General features: G+C 43.4%; 1 protein-coding gene across 7 annotated transcripts in view; it reads left to right on the top strand.

The window, feature by feature from the left end:
• The window catches only part of AREL1 (apoptosis resistant E3 ubiquitin protein ligase 1), a 43,298-nt gene extending 24,573 nt beyond the window's left edge, over positions 1 to 18,725 (top strand). For 6 of the 7 annotated variants that reach the window (XM_022576550.3, XM_022576551.2, XM_022576549.2 and 3 more), the window contains 15 exons: positions 3,360 to 3,529; positions 3,775 to 3,955; positions 4,155 to 4,402; positions 6,445 to 6,522; positions 7,294 to 7,435; positions 7,566 to 7,687; positions 8,985 to 9,060; positions 9,588 to 9,697; positions 11,228 to 11,407; positions 11,581 to 11,706; positions 13,413 to 13,542; positions 13,630 to 13,688; positions 15,581 to 15,670; positions 16,097 to 16,272; positions 16,382 to 18,725. In XM_022576550.3, coding sequence (XP_022432258.1) covers positions 3,360 to 3,529; positions 3,775 to 3,955; positions 4,155 to 4,402; positions 6,445 to 6,522; positions 7,294 to 7,435; positions 7,566 to 7,687; positions 8,985 to 9,060; positions 9,588 to 9,697; positions 11,228 to 11,407; positions 11,581 to 11,706; positions 13,413 to 13,542; positions 13,630 to 13,688; positions 15,581 to 15,670; positions 16,097 to 16,272; positions 16,382 to 16,484 — 1,991 coding nt within the window. In that variant the 3' untranslated portion in view covers positions 16,485 to 18,725. The other variant, XM_022576552.2, reaches the window with a different exon arrangement.
• The last annotated feature ends 1,577 nt before the right edge of the window (positions 18,726 to 20,302 follow it).

Raw genomic sequence — 20,302 nt, 5'->3', positions numbered from 1 at the left:
TTTGTTGAGATTTAATTCACACGCTATATAATTCATACATTTAAAATACACAATTTAGTGGTTTTAAAACTTTGTAGACTTGTATAACCATCACCACAGTCAATTTTGGAGCATTTTCATCACCCCATCACCCTGTACCCAGGTCACTCCATATTTTCCCCAAATCCCTTAGCCCTAGGTAACCGCTGATCTGCCTCTGTGGATTTGCATACTCTGGGTACTACTCTACCATTTACATTGCATAAAAGCGTGATCATAACATATGTGGCCGTTTGTGACTGGCTTGTTGCACTTAGCATAATGCTTTTGAGGTTTGTCCACACTATAGCATGAATCAGTACCTCATTTCTTTTATTGCTAAATAATATTACATTATATGGATATACCACATTTTATTTATCCATTCATCAGTTGATGGACTTTTGGGTTGTTTTCGCTTTTGACTACCATGAATAATGCTGATGTGAACATTTGTGTACAGTTTTTGTGTGCACATATCTTTTCATTTCTCTAGGAGTGGAATTGCTGTGTCATCAGCCGGGTAAGTTCTTAAGGGGTGAGGGTGCCAGAATAGACCAAAGTCTTCTGGTTTTTGAAACCTTTTCAAGTAAAATCACCCTAATCCTACCCTTGCTGCCAGTATGTGTTTTACTTCTTACTGAAGAGTGTCTGCCCAAGCTTCTAGCATCTTAAGAATTGAGGCCTCTATCTCAACTTTTTTTACCCCCTTGTGTCCTTTGTGCCAGATAATAGATGTTCATGTGCTTTAAAGCCTAAAAGTATAATCTCTGACTCCTGGTTCTGCAACATACCGTTTAGTGTGCTGAGACCCTGGCTGCCCTGTTTGCCCTGCCTTGGCTTCCTTTTGACGGTGTCATTAGATACTAGCCAGGTTGGTGTCCACTTTGGGAGTCAAACCATAACAAGAGGGGTCTTGAGAAGATTTGCATATGTTTGCATGAAAGGTCCTCAGTTTTCTTTCTCTTATAACAGAGGAAGCCTCTGGACAAGGTGGCTCCCAAGCCTTCTCTCTCTCCAGGTATTTCCTCCTTTGCTTCAGTGACTCACTCACAGACTCCTTTCCACACGAAAAGGAGTTGCCTCACCTTGCCTCCTTGCCACCAGTGGAGAACAGTTCATATCCTTATAATGTGTACCAGCCCTTTTCTTTTTAAACTAAAACTGAACTGTTTATTTTGACATGATTTTAGATTTTCCTACAGTTGTAAGAGATAATACAGAGAGATGCTCTGTACCTTGACCCACTTTTCCCAGTGGTGACATCTTACAGAACAAAAGTACAGTATCACAGCCAGGTTATTGACATGGATACAGTCAAGACACAGAACATTTCCATCACCACAGAGATCCTTCATGTTGCCTTTTGACAGCCACACCCATTTTCCCTCCCTCACCCACCTGTTTTTTAACTCCTGGCAGCCCACTAATCTGTTCTCCATTTCTGTAATTTTGCCATTTCAAGAATATTATATAAATGGGATCATAACAGTATGTAACCTTTTGGTTAACGTACCTTTTTTGCACTCAGCATATTTCTCTGGAGATTCATCCAGGTTGAGTATATCAGTAGTTGGTTCCTTTTTATAGCTGGGTAGTATTGCTTGGTGTGAATATACCATACTTTGTTTAACCATTCACCAGTTGAAGAACATCTGGGTTGTTTTCAGTTTGGGGCCATTATAAATGGTGGTTTTAATTTGCATATCCCTAGTGGTTAACAATGTTGAACATCTTTTTATATGCTTATTTGCCTTGTGTGTGCCCTTTTTTGATGAAATGTCTTTTCATGTATTTCATCCATTTTCTAAATGTATTTTTTGTTTTTTACTATTGAGTTTTGAGAGTTCTGTAAGTCCTTTGTTAGAAATGTGGTTTGCAAATATTTTCTCTCAAGCTTTAGCTTTCCTTTTCATCCCCTTAACAGGGTCTTTCACAGAGCAAGACTTTTTAATTTTGCTGAAGTCAATTTATTGTTTTCCTTTTATGGATCATGCTTTTGGTACCTGAGAACTCTTTGACGAGTCCTAGATTCCAAGGATATTCTCCTATGTTTTTTTTCCTAAAAGTTTCCTAGTTTTACTTTTAATATTTAAGGTCATGATCCATTTTTAGTTAACTTTTGTATATTAGGTCAGGATTTTTCTTTCTTGTCCAGTTGCTCCAGCATCTTTTGTTGAAAAGGCTAGCTTTCCCCTATTACATTGCTTCTGCACCTTTGTCAGGGATCAGTTGGGCATATTTGTGGGGATCTACTTCTGGGTTCTTTGTTCTATACCATTGATCTGTGTGTCTGTCCCTCCACCAATACCGGAATCTTAATTACACAGCTATGTAATAAGTCTTGAAATTGAATAAACTGACTTTTTCCACTTTACTCTTCTTTTTTATAATTGTTTTAGCTATTCTAGATCCTTTGCCTTTCCATATAAATTTTAGAATAATACTGTGTAAATCTACCAAAAAATCTTGCTGAGATTTTGATAAGAATTGTGTTAAAATTATATATCATTAGGGAAGGATTGACATCTTTGCTATGTTGAGTCTTCGAATTCATAAACATAGTATGCCTCTGAAATTCTTTTTCTTTTTAAATTAATTAATTTTATTTATTTATTTTTGGCTGCATAGGGTCTTCGTTGCCGCGTGTGGGCTTTCTCAAGCTGTGGCGAGCGAGGGCTACTCTTCATTGCAGTGCGTGGGCTTCTCAGTGAGGTGGCTTCTCTTGTTGTGGAGCACGGGCTCTAGGCATGCGAGCTTCAGTAGTTGTGGCACGTGGGCTTAGTAGTTGGGGCGAACAGACTTAGTTGCTCCACGGCATGTGGAATCTTCCCAGACCAGGGCTTGAACCCATATTCCCTGCATTGGCAGGCGAGTTCTTAACCACTGCGCCACCAGGGAAGTCCTGAATTTATTTCTTTAATCAGCGTTTTGTAGTTTTCAACATACAAATCTTATACGTGTTTTGTTAGATTTGCACCTAAATGTTTCGAGTTTGTTTGTTTATTTTGCAATTATTCACTTATTTTTAAGGCCTGCTTCACTTGTAGGTTCCCAGGGGGGTTCTTGGTACTATATCTATAACTCTCAGTTCTGTTTTCTCCAAGTTTTTCTGTCATTTTGTTTAGTGCTTGCAGTGGTTAGGAATTTGTAAAAATGAGTTCCCAGAAGTTCATTTGAATTAATCTCTTTGTTTTCTTTCTTTTTCTCTGCCTCATAATGGTATTGTTTATCCCTAGGAACTGGGCTGGCACCCAGCTTTCTAGGACTCACTGACTGAGTAGATCTTTGTGCCCTAAAAATCACCTCTCTGACGTTATGTTCCATTGTCTTTGTTCCAGGAATGGTGGTTCCTTCCAAGACCAAAATTGTGTGCCATTTTTCTACTCTCGTGTTGACCTGTGGGCAGCCACACACTCTTCAAATAGTGCCCCGAGATGAGTATGACAACCCTACCAACAATTCCACGTCCTTGAGAGATGAGCACAATTACAGTCTGTCCATTCATGAGGTAAGCAGGCTCCCATCTTGCCCTGCGTGCTCCCACCTGTCACTCTCACCCTCTCTAGTTCACTTCCATCCATCTCCTTCTCCCTGACTGTTGTGCCTGCCTTCCTTCATCTGACAATACCTATCTCATTAGTAACTGTGAGACTTTGATTAGCTCGTAGATAGGAAAATTCTTTGTAGGAGTAAATTACTGTGCAAACAGGGAAAATTATGTATGGTTCATGTTGCTTTGTTTTCCTCCTGTAGCTCGGTCCTCCGGAAGAAGAGAGCACTGGTGTCTCATTTGAGAAGTCAGTGACATCCAACCGGCAGACCTGCCAGGTGTTCTTGCGGCTCACCCTGCATTCTCGAGGCTGCTTCCATGCCTGCATTTCATACCAAAACCAGCCAATCAATAATGGCGAATTTGACATTATTGTCCTAAGTGGTGAGTTGAGAGAAGAGCTGTGATTTAGTCCTCTTCTCAGGCCACTTGTTCTTTGCACGTCTGCATTCTTCTGACCAACCCCACAAATATTAGATATTTGAGCCAAACTTGGTTTAGAGCTCTGTGGACTAAAGGTCTAATGATAGGTAACTTTCTCCCCTGTCTTGCACTTTAAACCTTATTCCTTGTTATACTTCAGAGAATGAGAGGAATATTGTCGAACGCAATGTGTCCACCTCAGGAGTGAGCATTTACTTTGAAGCTTATCTGTATAATGCTGCCAACTGCACCAGCACGCCGTGGCACCTCCCGCCCATGCACACAAGCTCTGCCCAGCGCCGGCCCTCCACGGCTCTGGAGGAGGAAGATGAAGACTCACCCTCTGAGTGTCACACGCCTGAGAAGGTGAAGAAACCGAAGAAGGTGTACTGCTACGTGTCACCAAAGGTTGGAACTCTCATTCTTGCCCTCCCCCCCCAACCGAGCCTGCTTGTAATTGGTATTTGGTTACAAAATCCACAAAGCAACCGTCGGAGAATCAGAGCGAGATCATTGCCGTGTTGGGGTTCAGGGATACTGAGGAGGCTGCTTCAAGTTGAGCAGAAGGCCGGGCCTCCTCTTCTGTTGCCCATGTCTGGTTTGGCTGGATTACATCTCTGTCTAGAGAGTCTGTGCCTTGGGACTTTAGAGCACCTGTGGCGTTCTGCTGTTTGATTGCTTCTGGGAAGATTTTTCAAGGCATGGCTCTCAGAGTTTTAAAGAAAGCTACTTTTAACCATTAACAATTTCTCACTAGTGTAAAAATTACTGTTGGACCCTTGTACTATTTCAGAATAATTTGATCTTTCATTCAGTGATTTGTGAAACCACAACAGATGTCATGATCCATGTACAGGATTGGAATAGAGAAATTTTGGCAGAGACAAGGAGGTGAACTTCCCAAGGCCCCTGAGCTAAGAGGCGCTTTGTCTTAGGGGTTTTCTTTTTTAGTGTTTGTATTTTGCTTATTCATACAGACCTCAGAAAAATGAGAATCTTGAAACATCCCATTACATTCCTTTAATTGCATAACCAAACCTGAGTTCTAATTCTGTTCTACTTTAGAACACTTTGCTATGCACTATTCATCATTTAAAAATCCAGCCTTAATTTGGCCTGGGGGAATGGCAAAGAGGGAAATGGTCAGGTAGAGATAAAACAAGATTGGCTGTGACCTGATAATTGTTGAAGCTGGTGATGACTTCATTGTACTGTTTTCTCTTCTTTAGTATGTGTTTGAAATTTTCTTTAATGAAGAGTTCTTTAAAAATCAAGAAAAAGAATCTGACCTACTACATGTTCAGATAACAGGGTTTTAAATTTTTTATTTATTTTTCAATATTTATTTTATTTATTTATTTTTGGCTGTTTTGGGTCCTCATTGCCGCACAGGGGCTTTCTCTAGTTGTGGCGAGAGGGGGCTACTCTCTTTGTTGCGGAGCACAGGCTCTAGGCGTACAGGCTTCAGTAGTGTGGCACGCGGGCTTAGTAGTTGTGGCTTGCAGGCTCTATAGCACAGGCTCAGTAGTTGTGGCACACGGGCTTAGTTGCTCCGCAGCATGTGGGATCTTCCCGGACCAGGGCTTGAACCCGCGTCCCCTGCGTTGGCAGGCAGATTGTTAACCACTGCCCCACCAGGGAAGCCCCATAGGGTTTATTTTTTATTTTTTTGCGGTACACGGGCCTCTCACTGTTGTGGCCTCTCCCGCTGCGGAGCACAGGCTCCGGACGCGCAGGCCCAGCGGCCATGGCTCATGGGCCCAGCCGCTCCGCTCCGCGGCATGTGGGATCCTCCTGGACCGGGGCACGAACCCATGTCCCCTGCATCGGCAGGCGGACTCTCAACCACTGCGCCACCAGGGAAGCCCAGGGGTTTTTTTTAGATTAAAAAGTTATTGCATTGTCTTTTCTTTTATTGTAAATGGCAACAGACCTCTTTTTATTCTGACATAAAGGATTTTTATGAACTTTTTTGTATGAGACTCCTCCCATCCCCACCCCCCTCTTCCCCAGCAAATCCTTGGTGCCATTCAAATAGAGATAAAGCAGTGGGTGTGGGCCACTGGTGTTCCCTGTCCGCTGACTTGGAAGAAGTCTCTCTGAGCAGCATCTGGCTAAGCAGAAGATTTTGATTGTTTCTAGGTGAAATGTTATCTACTTATAAAGTGAAAACCTGATCTCAGATATTTGGAAATGGTAGTAAGACTTGAGTATTAAGATTATGAAATATCTGTGTGAAATTGCATGGTGAGAGTAATACTTTAAATTTGCCTATTTTAAGATAGAGTTGATGTTTTCTATTTGATTTCAGTCCTAAGTTATCTTCTTTGTTCAGAGAGGCAAAGGGTTATCATGAGAAATGTAGATGGGGACTGATATTTGAATTACTGTACTCAAATAGAACCTGTTTATTTATCATTCACTTCATTTTCTATATGTTGGTCCTCCAGCAATTCTCAGTGAAGGAGTTCTACCTGAAAATCATTCCCTGGCGCCTTTATACCTTCCGAGTGTGCCCAGGAACAAAAGTAAGTTGAACCTTACATCCGGTTCACGTAGAGCAGGCTTCAGCCTCCAACATCTCAACCTTTTCTTTTTTCCTTGAAGGACTTTTGGTGTTTCTGGAAGTTCTCATTGTGCACACAGGATTTATTGCCAAATAAAGAAGGAGTTGTTACCTCCTCGTGAAGGATGTAGTTCTAGGAGGACACGTGCCTACAGAAACAGCAATTGGTAGCAAGTCAGAATACTTCAACAGTTATCTTTTTGTCCCTAAGACTAAGTTAATGGAGAGGGTGCTGGTAACTCTGACCTGAGCTTGGCTTCCCAGCGTGCCAAAGATAGCTCTTTTAGCACCAGTAGTCTCATCTATTAAAAAAATTTTTTAAAAATTTAAAAAGTGTTTTTTTTTTTTTAAACTCTTCTGAGCTTTTGGAATCTAAAGGCAAATCATTTTCCTCCAGCCAGTTTGCCCAACCTATTCAGGTGCTCATTTGCTATTTTACATATCCTTCCTGCTTTCACCCTTCTTACATTTTATGTTGGAAAGTCTGTAGTGTTGCCTGTGATCCTTACTAAAGGTGGTCTCTGTGACTCGAGTAATTTAAAATAAAATCTGAATCATAGAGCACTGAGGTGAAAGACAAGGAGATGTACTCCTGGTAGGTACTTACTTGGGGAAAACAGGCTTAACTTGTTTTTGTTTGTTGGTCAGAAGGGTAGGGATGTGAAGGCTTTTTGCTGGATTTGAGGGCTTTATAGATTAACTCCTTTTCTTTTTTTTGTTTTCCTTTTGTTAGTTTTCATACCTTGGCCCTGACCCTGTCCATAAGCTGCTCACACTGGTGGTGGATGATGGCATTCAGCCTCCTGTGGAGCTCAGCTGTAAGGAGAGGAACATCCTAGCGGCCACGTTCATCCGCTCACTCCATAAAAACCTAGGTGAGTTTGGACAGAGATTCTGATGGGGTAGGCATTGACCCCAGATATCTGGGTGCCTCAGGGTGTAGGGGTGGCTGCACAGGTGTCTTATAATGAGGCTGTAATCGTGATGGATCTTGCTGCTCCTTAGGAGGCTCTGAGACCTTTCAGGACAAGGTGAACTTTTTCCAGAGAGAGCTTCGGCAGGTACATATGAAAAGACCACATTCCAAAGTCACCCTGAAGGTCAGCAGACATGCCTTGTTGGAATCGGTGCGTAAAGTTTCATCCCTGTCAAAAGTTTCCAACTAGAAACCTCTGTGATATTTGGTTATATTCTGCAGGTTATCTTTTTTATGAAACCCACATCTCTCTCTTCTTTAAACGTATTGAAGATGGTGTTCTATGCATTTGATTGTACTGCATTTGGGGCAGATTTGTTGGAGGTATGTTATCGAAAGGAGAGACTAGTTGACACACTGGCTTTAAAACCAGACTGAACTAGCTCCTGAACAATTTCATGGAACTCTTACTAGTCTGAACTAATCAGATTGCTTCCCTCCTCTTTGCCTTCATTATGTCATCTGTAAAATAAGAGAAGATGCAGACAGATGACTATTTAACTTAAAAGCATTAAGGGCAGGTGTTAAGTTGTTGTTATAGAAGAAAGTTCCTGTTATTGAATCCCAGGAATAGAAGAGCTCTTGTGGGATTAAAGGAAATGATTTTTGTTGTCACTCTGGCCTGACGGAAAAGGAACGCCTGATGTGTGTCTGACTCCACTACATAGACACTGGCATAGTTCTTACGTTCCTTGAGAATGAGAAGGCCTTGGTCCCTGTCCAGAAAGTGTTTGTGATATTTAGCTCTGGTAGATGCTGCTGGGAACCCCTTTTCTCAGCCACATTCTCCTTGTGGCATGGCTTCCTGTTCTGAACCTAGCCTTGTGGCTAAAAATGTCTAGTGGATAGACTGTACTTTACTGAAAACCAAGACTCCTTGGTTCTGTTGCTGACAGCTTACTGATCTGAGCCATTGTTACTTCTTTATTTAAGAGTTTTCTCATTAATAAAATGAGGATTATTAAAAAAAAGAAGTTTCAACTTTCCAGTTAGGCAATGGTATAAATATGAATTAGATTATTTTTTTAATTTTAGATTTCTTCTGGAGATATTTACATTTTAAATATAAGGTGGTGGGCTTCCCTGGTGGCGCAGTGGTCGAGAGTCTGCCTGCCAATGCAGGGGACATGGGTTCGTGCCCTGGTCTGGGAAGATCCCACATGCCGCGGAGCGGCTGGGCCCATGAGCCATGGCCGCTGAGCCTGCGCATCCGGAGCCTGTGCTCCGCAACGGGAGAGGCCACAACTGTGAGAGGCCCACGTACTGCAAAAAATAAAAAAATATAAGATGGTAGTATTAAAGCTTATTTATGAGTAATATATTGCCTCCAGGTACTTGTGGTTATTACATGGACAATGGCAATGTTCTTGTGTTTTTGTCTTTAACACCCAAGAGAGACTGGCCAGTGTTCTGACAGTTTCCTTTCTTTTTCTTTCACTGCTTTTCAGTCTCTGAAAGCCACTCGGAATTTCTCCATCTCAGATTGGAGCAAGAACTTTGAAGTGGTTTTTCAGGACGAAGAAGGTCAGTTTTGAAATTTCATACTCATCTTTTTAAACTCTCCTTCCCACTCCTCCTTGTCTCCTTACCCCGCATCCACAAAAACAAAAGCAACCCCCCTACACATACTCGCCACCCCTGCCCCAGCTTCTTTTTCCCTGGGAAAAAGAAGTCATGAGTCAAGACAAAAAGGGTGGCGTTTAATGGCTAATAGCGTGGTAGACCTTGTAAAGCACATACATACAGGGACTTGGAGGGAGAGTTTGAAGCAGAAGGGTAAAGTAACCTTTGTAGAGAAATGTCAGTTTCCTAGGCTCTCTGATCTGTATCCCCACACTAGGAGGCATTAGCTTAGTGATCAGAATACCTTTAATCCTACAGAAAGAGGGGATTTCAATAAAAGTCCATAGCTGAGGTGGGATGGAATGGGGGACACCAGGGTGGTGGAATGCAGGAAGTAAGGATCGGAGAGTATAAAATGATGAATAAATGAACAAAAGTGATAAGAGGTGGTAGGCCAGAGTCACTTTTTATTTTTATTATACTTTCAGCTCTGGACTGGGGAGGGCCTCGCCGGGAATGGTTTGAGCTAATCTGCAAAGCACTATTTGACACCACCAATCAGCTCTTCACCCGATTCAGTGACACCAACCAAGCATTAGTGAGTCTGTGACTTCCGCGTGGGTGGGAGGAAAGTGTGGATTGTGTTATAATGAAGAGACTAATAAGAAGAGTTTGAACTAATCAGATTGCCTCCCTCCTCTTTGCCTTCATTATTTCATCTGAAAAATGAGAGAAAATGCAGACAGATGAATATTTAACTTAAAAGCATTATAATACAGTGGCTATTCTACTCCTTAGTGTTTTAATAATTAAGCCACTTTTCTCAAAACATACCTGAGGTCTTCCCTGGTGGCGCAGTGGTTGAGAGTCTGCCTGCCGATGCAGGGGACACGGGTTCGTGCCCCGGTCTGGGAAGATCCCACATGCCGTGGAGTGGCTGGGCCCGTGAGCCATGGCGGCTGAGCCTGCGCGTCCGGAGCCTGTGCTCCGCAACGGGAGAGGCCACAACAGTGGGAGGCCCACGTACCACAAAAAAAAACATACCTGAAGCAATTGAACTCTGTACAAGATCTCTCTCTTTTTTTTTAATTTATTTATTTTATTTATTTATTTTTGGCTGTGTTGGGTCTTTGTTGCTGTGCACGGGCTTTTCTGTAGTTGTGGAGAGCGGGGGCTACTCTTCGTTGTGGTGCACGGGCTTCTCATTGCAGTGGCTTCTCTTGTTGCGGAGCATGGGCTCTAGGAGCGCAGGCTTCAGTAGTTGTGGCTCACAGGCTCTACAATCGTTGTGGTGCATGGGCTTAGTTGGTTCACAGCATGTGGGATCTTCCTGGACCAGGTCTTGAGTCATATCTCCTGCATTGGCAGGTGGATTCTTAACCACTGTGCCACCAGGGAAGCCCCTGTACGAGATCTTTGACTAGGTGGAGTAGAGAAGTAGACTTTGGCTGAAAGAAGTTCTGGCTTAGGGAAAAGGCATTATATCATCCAGTGATTAACTTCTGTTTGCAGCCAGGGACCATGAAATAAATATAAGATTCTTCAATTTAATGTAAGTCCATCTTTGCCCTTTATCCTCCAATCACTTGTTTTAAAAAAAATTAATTAATTAATTAATTTATTTTTGGCTGTGCTGGGTCTTCATTGCTGCATGCGGGCTTTCTCTAGTTGTGGTGAGTGGGGGCTACTCTTTGTTGCGGTGCGCGAGCTTCTCATTGCAGTGGCTTCTCTTGTTGTGGAGCATGGGCTCTAGGCATGCGGGCTTCAGTAGTTGTGGCACACATGCTCAGTAGTTGTGGCTCGCAGGCTCTAGAGTGCAGACTCAGTAGTTGTGACGCACGGGCTCAGGTGCTCCGCGGCATGTGGGATCTTCCCAGACCAGGGCTCGAACCCATGTCCCCTGCATTGGCAGGCGGATTCCCAACCACTGTGCCACCAGGGAAGCCCCATCCAATCACTTTGAATTACTCAATGGTGGCTACCAAACAACTAATGCCATTTGGATGGGCTCTTTGATCTTAACACTGAAATTTTTGTTCCTTTGGGATAGAGTTGGGGAGGGAGGATCTTCACAGAACTAGGCTTGAAGAAAAATGGCCCAGGGCCTTTTAATCTTTCTCTTTGACAGGTGCATCCCAACCCTAATCGCCCCGCTCATCTGCGCCTAAAGATGTATGAGTTTGCAGGGCGCCTGGTGGGCAAGTGTCTCTATGAGTCCTCTCTAGGAGGAGCCTACAAGCAGTTGGTCCGAGCTCGCTTCACCCGTTCTTTCTTGGCCCAAATCATAGGACTGCGTATGCATTACAAGGTAACTCTTAGGTGTGCATTTTCTACTAAGGCCCCTGGCCATTAACTCTGGAATCTCTCCACCCTCAGCTTATTATTCTTAAGGTTGAATGGGTAAGTGGTTCCAAGCAGTTACAAATTTCGTTTCTGGGTAAGAGTAGTCATGTTCTGTTCTGTGTCTTTCTGTCTCCTCAGTACTTTGAAACAGATGACCCAGAATTCTACAAATCTAAAGTTTGTTTCATCCTCAACAATGACATGAGTGAGATGGAGCTGGTCTTTGCAGAAGAGAAATATAACAAATCAGGTCAATTGGATAAGGTGAGAAAGAGAACTGAAGCCTGTGGGTCCCATTTCCCACCCTTCTCTAGAGCAGGGCTCTCTAGTATAACTTTCTGCAATGATGGAAGTGTTCTCTGTTTGTGCTTTTGAGCACCCAGAATGTGGCTGGTGTGACCAAATAACTGAATTTCTAAATAACCACATGTGACTAGTGACAACCATATTGGAGAGCATAGCTTTGGGGCACTGCATCCCACACTGTATGGTCTTGGCCTGTTTAAGTGGAGCCAAAGGCACATATACCCATCCATCCCACCCATTCCTACTTTCCAGTAGAGAAAGAACTAAGTGATAGTGAAATGTCACTGCACAAGCAGCTTTGGAAGGGATGACAGTGTCTTTCTTAACATTAGGGGCAGGGAGGTAGATGACTCCTATTTTAACACTTTGCGTATATATTTTTAAACTTTTTACTAGAAAATTAATGGCCAAAAGTATTTCTGATGCAAGTGTGGTTTTGTTTACATCCTTGGGTTAAATAATATCAAATGGTAACGATGAAGCTAAGGTTGCAGTTATAAATAATTGAAAGCAAAATAGCGATGACTGAAAACTTGTGATCACTGATAGCACTGAACTGATAATCAGATACCTTTGGGAGCATTGTGGGGATCCCGGCTGATGGCCTTTGCACGTGTGTGGGTGGAGCCTGTCTTCCTGACCCAGCACTGCAAGGTGTCTAGAGTCAGTGGAGTACTGAATTAGGGTCCACAGGCCTAGGGGAGTACTGATTTTAAATGGATTTAATATGAATACTAAATCTTAGTAATTTACTACTTAGGCTACTAGTTAGAAATGCTTACACACATAAAATAAAAATATCCAGAATTGTGCACAGTAACAGAAAAAAGTCTTACACGTTTAGATCCATTGAGAATCCTTGCTTTGGAGCAAAGTTCCGTCCCTACCATGCTGTTGTCAGGATCTTAAAATCTGATCTTGTAACTAAATGGAGGCCTTCACTACTCACCTATGAAGACAACCATGGTCACTGTACACAGGTTTTTCTGGGGTTGTGGCATTGAGCTGTGCTTCAGGGCTTCCTCAAAGCTCCCTTAGGAGTTATTTATTGGAAGGAGTGTGCCAATTCTGTTTGAGAATCGTGCAGTTCAGCTTTTTCTTTGCAGATAGAAAAATCGGGAGCCCAAATATCTAAGTGACTGAAATCCTGTAGCAAGTTAGTCTCCAAGTATCAAGCCGTGGCTTCTTCTATTGACTCACGTTGGAAATAGAAGAATGTAGGGAACATCTATGCCCATCTTAGAATTTTTGAGACCTGAGAAGACTTCTTCACTACTTATATGGTTTTATTTATTCTCAATTGGCTCAGGGGTTTAAGAGAAGAGGTCAGTAATGGTTCAATTTTGGATCATAGAAATGTTAAAATATTGCTAACAAGGAACCATAATATCTTCCTGTTGCATCACCACTGTTTGACCAGGTCAGAGGAGACTTACTGAGAGACCCACTTCAGAAACAGTAGCGAGGAGAATATATAGCAATAGCGGTAGGAAACCTTAAGCTTAGTAACTAAATAAAACCAAGTGTGTTGAAAACCTGAACGCACAGTAGGAATTTGTGACCATGGTGGAGTTCAATAATGCTGTTTGTGGGACATACTGGGCGGATGTCATCTTATAAACTCCAATCCACATCCTCTCCCTGTCTTTTGCCTCTTCTTTCAGGTCATAGAACTTATGACAGGTGGAGCTCAAACCCCAGTCACCAACGCGAATAAAATCTTCTATTTAAATTTGCTGGCCCAGTATCGGCTGGCCAGTCAAGTGAAAGAGGAAGTGGAACATTTCCTAAAAGGTGGGATCCTGTCTACTCTTGGCTTTGAGGTGAAAATACTTGTATCCATGGTGTGGTTATGGCTTTAACTTGGCTACTTTGTTTCAGGCCTGAATGAGTTGGTCCCTGAGAACCTTTTGGCTATTTTTGATGAGAATGAGCTTGAGGTAAGTGCTTACAATTGACACCCCCTATTCTTGGCTTGCTTTTTATTATGCCCACAGGAACTGGATTACTGCACCTTCTTTTATGAGATGGAGTAGGAAAGCCCTTTAAGTGTTGGTTTTACTTTTGTCACTCTTCCATGCGTGGACCCTTTCTCCAGCTTTTAAAAAATTTGAATGTGAAAATTAGGAATCAGCAAATTACTAATTATGAATATTAATAGTTAATATTTATTCATCAAATATTATTGATACTGGTCAAGTAGTAAAGAATGTTGGTATCCTGTACAGTCTTTGTAAATCCTGTGACCTTTAAAGTTGATTTAAGGGAACAATAGAATTTATTTGTTCAGACTGTTTATTGAATGTCTTCTCTATGCCATGTGCTTTTGAAGAACTGGGGAGCTAGGAATGAATAAGACCAAGTCCCTGTCCTCATAGAGCTACATTCTAGTGAAGGAAACAAACCAAAAGATGTGATGCATTTCACAGCTTTGTGTTACAACACTATATAGTTAATATGTTCTTATTTTAGATCCTGTAACACCCAAAATGTGGCTATAAGATGGTAAATACCTTGCTATAATTAGCAAAATTGAAGTTCCATGAACTTCAGGTATAGACAAGAAATAAAACCAGTTTGCTTTTACCTGCTGCTCACAGATGATACACACAATGCAGGTTACTAGCTTTAGCTTTAACTTCCCGTAGCCTTTATGAGGGGCATGTTTCTGTAAACTATTTCCTGTAGGGAGGAAGTTCTTCTTTAAAAATGGGGAAACAAAAAGTAGTTTCAAGTAGTCTTGCACAGTTTTTATCCTTATTAATTGAATTGGCTTCGAAACAAGAATCAAAGCCTCATGCAATTTTCAACATGTTTTGTACCTTTAGATATGAAATCTGAATAATGAACTCTCCATCTCTCAGCCTGAAGTTTCTGACAGACCTGTCACCTCTTGCTGTCATTTTCTGGGCTGAGGAACAGCTTCTGGTGTAATTTGTTTTATCCTGGAGCAAAGCATTTGTAACAATTCATGAAGTGCATAGGAGGGAGGACAAAGTCTCTTAACGGTTGTTCCCCATCCTGCTCTTAGTTACTCATTAGTTTAGCAAGTTCTTTTTGAAGGAGCCAAGCTTCTCAGGCTTAATTTGGGCTTTTCTTTTCTTTGATTAGGTTGTTTCATTCTTTATAGCTATTGGATGAATACTTAGAGTCTGCTAAGTAACTTGCTGGATCTTGAACCAAATTAGAACATCAACAAGATGTTTAGGGTTCTGATGTCATTAATGTTCTCATTTTTTGGCATTCTTTTTCATTTATCTGACCAAGTAGAGGCAGGGCTGAAGGGACGGTAGTAGAAGTTCAATCCAGAAAAGAAGGATGGATCCTGGGAAAAAGGAATCATAAATGCGGCTGGGGGGTCTTCATGAAAGGGGAAGGGCCTGCTTTTTCCCTTGGTATTCCCAAGCCACATGCAGAGCGGACAGTCAGTAAATACTTGGTTCCCTTTCTGTCCTCTGTTTCAATTCAAAATAATATATAGCAGCAGTTCTTAATTAAGGGTGCGCATCAGAAGCCCTTGGGAAACTTTTTCAAAATACACAAGTTTGTAACCTGTCCCCAGAGATTCTGATTCAGTAGGTCTGGGGTAAGGCTATAGGCATCTGTCTATCTATCTTTTTTTCTTTTTTTTTAAGCTGTGTGATTTTTACCACACTGGTTAGGAACCATTGGCCTATTATAATGGATTTCCCGAAGCATTCTGGCGTTCTGGCCTCACCTCATGTCTCCTTCTTGGTGTTTTCCGTGTGCCACATTTTGCATGTTAACATACTTGGCCCTTACGGTGGGGCTTTGCCCTCTGACTGCCCCGTGACACCTGACTGTTCTGCAGCTGCTGATGTGTGGGACTGGGGACATCAGTGTGTCCGACTTCAAAGCCCATGCGGTGGTCGTTGGTGGCTCATGGCATTTCAGAGAAAAGGTAAGTGGGCCAAATTTCTTCTGGTCGAATTTGTGCTGTCTTGTAAGGAAAAAGTTTCAGAAGGAAAAAGTCGAGTAGTCGGAGAAGCAGACATATCAACTGGGATATATGTGGGAAAGTGATATATGTGGGAAAGGCAGGTGGTCATCCAGGCAGATGGGAACCCTGGTCCCTAAGGGCTGTCACGCTGCTGCCACAGAGGCAGTACGTTGGAAAGGCAGAGAAATAGAACCAAGTAATTAGCGACTACCCTCCTGACCGTGTAACAATATCAATTCCTTTTAAAGAGGTTGTCGACTCTAGCCGTTCCTACCTGCATGCAGTAACCGGGGCCCGCCCCCACTTCAGGATATCCTGTTCCTTCCCCAGGGGTCAACTCCTAAGCTGCACATAGGTGTGACCCCAGCCTTGTGCTCTCCCTGCCAGGTCATGAGGTGGTTTTGGACCGTGGTTTCCAGTTTGACGCAGGAGGAGTTGGCTCGGCTGCTTCAGTTCACAACAGGCTCGTCTCAGCTACCACCTGGAGGCTTTGCCGCCCTCTGTCCCTCGTTCCAGATTATTGCCACTCCGACCCATAGCACGCTACCAACTGCACACACGTGGTGGGTATCTGACGGCCTGGTGCGTGCTGTCACGGGGGGTTATATTTCCAGCCCTTGCCAGTGTTTCTGGTGGTGTGAGTTAATCACTTCTCTCCCCTTGGCCTTCCAGTTTCAACCAGCTGTGCCTCCCTACGTATGACTCGTATGAAGAGGTGCACAGGATGCTGCAGCTGGCCATCAGTGAGGGCTGCGAGGGCTTTGGCATGCTCTGACCACTCTCTTGGCATCCACTTGGCTCCCGTGCTTTCTGGAGCATCCGGGTGCACATAACAGACACAACCACTGACCCTAACGTGCACAAAACCATCAGCCAGAAGCTGCTGCGTGCTCTCCGTGTCTGGAGTATTCAGTCACCTGCAAGCCTTGTCCTTCCCTCGCCCCTCCTTTCCCATCCCCCCCCCCCACAAGCCACTTTGGCAGGTACATAATCTGAGCAACTCACTCAGTCACGCGAGGAGGGCCATGCTGCTATGCTTGCACTTGGTTCTTAGAAAGCTCTCAGTAGCCGGAGTGGCGCTGGACTACCTCTCATGGTGACTGATAGCACAAAAGGATCTTTTCTCTGGTGTCAGAACTGGAAAAGGAGCTTTCCTTGCAAGCGTTTCTGGAAATGATCATTAATCCACAAAGAAGAACTCCCTAATAAGCTTTTTCTTGAGTATAAGCCTGTGAGATAGACAGACCTAAGAATGTGAAAGATAGCTGGGCTGTTGCCCCCAGTGCTGAATGTGACTCTCCTTTAGGGTATGGGGCATGTCTAGGCACGTGGCTGGCTTGAAGACTACTGATGCTTGTCCCTGAGTTTGTTCTTTACACTGAGGTGTGGCTGGGCTCGGCCACTCACCTCCAGCTTGTGCGGTCTGCTAAGAGCTGGGGGTTCTTTAGATTTCTATTGAAGAAACTTTTGGAGCAAGAGATTGGGACAGTATGATAGCATGCCACCGATCCCTGGTTCTCTCTTTGCTTGGTGTTCCCTGGCAGCACTAAGGCAAGGGAAAAGGAATCAGTAATTTAATTGCTCCTCACAGGTCCTTAGGGTCAGGACACAGGGAACACACATAGAGGAGATACATCAGATGATAAATAAACACCTAGCTGTCCCAGTTACTTCCTGTCACTCCATCAGTTACCAACAAGGGCAGCTAAGGAGGGAGGAAGATAAATTAGGTTCACTGTTATGTGATGATTGAAGAGAACCTGCAGCTGTTTCTTGGAAGATGACAACCACCTTTTTCATTACGATTTGAATGAAGACGTTTTCAAGACTCAAAATCTCATAGAATTCCCAAATTTCTGTTTCTAAGAAGGCTTTGCTGCAAGCTACCATTCCCAATGGGGCATTCGACTCTGAAAATATTTACAAGCCATCTTTATTGCCAAAACCAGCAAGTACAAAGAGTCCAGAGATGAGGCGGGACTTGCAGCAGTGCCTTGGCCTCCTGGAAGCACGCCTGAGCCCTCCTGTTCCCAGAGATCACGAGGAACAAGCCTTCCTGAGCTGCTACAATTCCTGCCTGACCTCACTCCTTCGCAGTTGTCATTTGTCCTTCTTGGCATGGGTGCTGACCTCACTCATCCTTGGGGTCTAGGATCAAGCATCAGGGCCTCTGTACCCCAGGGTCCTCCATGCCACACGGTCACTGCTGTCCTCAGGGACCAGGACAAGGTGCTGCTGCCTGCCCCGGTGTTTTCCTATGGGATATGTACAGGCAAGTTTCATCATCCCCCGGGAAACCTGATGCTGCCCCTCGGGCCCAGAGAGGGTTTCCAGCTGGGGGGCACGTGGGTTGGTTCTGCTGTCTTTGGCTGTTGTTTCTCTCCTGGATTCTGCATTCTCCTCTCCAGAGACTCATGCTGGAGCTCAAGCTGATTTTCTTGGTTAGATCTGTCCTTTTAAGCTCTAGTCATAGCACTTTTCAGAGCATCCTGGGTACCATTGCAGCCCAGCTGCATCCTGCGGTGGTCCTTAGCCCCAAGGTCTTTGTTTAACAAAACCCTTTGGTACTGTTGTGGTTTTCTGTTCTTCCCGTTTACCCTCTCTCTCCTAACTATTCAAAAGTATCTTTGCTCTTTAGGCCTTTCCTTTGACCTTTTTTTCTAATCCTGCTTTGGAACTAGCCAGTGTGGGGAGAGGTACACCATGTCGGAGAGAAGGAAGAGTGTCTGTTACTTCTTGAGCAGTTTTCTATTCACGTTTCTTATTTTGGCCAGCTTGTTTTATTTATGCCCTTGTGACCCAGATGCTTGGGGAGCCAGCTAACCTCCTGGCCTTTAGTCTCTTCAAAGGAGACCAGGCACCAAGTGAACACCAAGGAAGATGTCGGCATGTTTCTAGAACTTCAGCAGAGACCAAGCCCTGCTGCTGCAAATTTGTCAGGCCAGACAAAAGGGCCAGACAGTTGCAGCAATAGTGTAAATATTTTGTACAGTAAATAAATGAATGTTTGAAAGGACTAAGGAGCAAGCGACTGCTTTACGTGATGATTCAGGGCTTAAATTGGAGGTGGGGAAGGAACAGAAAATTAGAAACGTTTTTGCATTTCCCCAGTAATGCCTCAGAAGCAGTCAGCTTGGGGTTGAATGTACTCCCGGAGCCCTGGCCTGGCCCAGACTTTCTTGCCCTTTCACCCTTCCCTGATTACTGTCCATGGTGCCAGGCAGGGCCACAGTGCTTGCTTGCACAGAGAGCCAATGGCTGGGACAAGCAAGTGCTTGTGCTCAGCTCCAGAAGGAGAAACCAGTTTGGCAAAAGTAGAGGATGTCTGTTCTCATCAGTCTTTTAAACATTAATTAGTTGTTGTTTTACAACATAAGAAACTCAGTGTAGAAAACTTGGAAATTAAAAAAAAGTACAAGAAAAAAAGTCACTTGCCATCCAGAGGGAATAACACTTTGGGGATGGCCTTCTTATTTGCATATAATCACACATGTATTTCTCAATGTGCCCTTGACCCTCCCACAAAAGTTTGCATATGGCAAACAAAAACCCTGTTCCACAAAAGTTTTTGGGTGGCAGGCGGGACCAGTTCTTTTCTAACCACAGATAAGCTTGGCAGAAAGACAAGATCAGACCTCTGATTTGAGCCTTGTAGGAAAAGTGTTAGGGACCCTGACTTTCTTGGGGAAGTAATCATGGTGTCTTTGTGCATTGGTTCCCATTCTGGAAAATCAAAACAAAATCCCCTTTATAATTGTTTTTCTTTTTGTTTTGCTTTTTGTCATTTTTTGTTAGTTTTTCTTTGTCTTGTTTGGCCATGGTGTATGCCTCGCGGGATCTTAGTTCCCTGAGCAGGGATTGAACCCTGGCCTGGCAGTGAAAGCGCCGAGTCTTAACCACTGGACCGTCAGGGAATTTCTCTGTAATAGTTTTTAAAATACAGATTATTTTTTCTCCCCACCCCCACCTCCCAGACCCAGTGGATTGGAATCTTAACTTGAAAATTACTCCTTTAGAGTGCATTCAAGGTACTCCCACCTCATCAAGCCCCCTTGAATGGTATGAGATGTCTTAAACACACAAAACAAAATTCTGTCCCTCCAACTTTACACTTATAGGTTATTTAACAGTCCTACATCATTTACACATGCTGCTCTTGTGGCTTTGAACGGGTCACTATGAACATTTGTCACTGAGTGATTTCATCCCATCATGCAATTATTCATAAGACTCAAGAGGCTGGTAGAATTGTTCTTAAATTAGCACAGTAAAATACTGCCTTCAGCTTCTCATGCACTGTTACCTTTGAGCCACTGCAGCTCAAGCTCTGAGACCTCTGCCCAGCTACACTTCTCTTAGGACACAGTAGAGGTTCTCCAGCAGGTGGCTTGACCAGAGGGCTCCTTACCTCTGCTTTGGCTTCGCTTAGGCCCTCCAGGGGCCTAAGGTGCTCCAGGTATCCTGTTATTCTTTCTTTTAAAAATGAATAATTCCTTTTTTCTTTTATTTTGAGATGAACATATTAAAAAAAAAAGCATACAAGCATGTACATTTTAACAAATAATTATAAGGGAAGAGCACATGTAACCACTA

This window comes from Delphinapterus leucas, chromosome 2, assembly GCF_059928025.1.
Source record: "Delphinapterus leucas isolate spDelLeu-1000000601 "Yukka" chromosome 2, BTC_Dleu_Yukka2, whole genome shotgun sequence".
NCBI classification, from domain to species: Eukaryota; Metazoa; Chordata; class Mammalia; order Artiodactyla; family Monodontidae; genus Delphinapterus; species Delphinapterus leucas.
The sequence above is the reverse complement of the archived record's forward strand: the minus strand, read 5'-3'. Positions and strand labels throughout refer to the sequence as shown.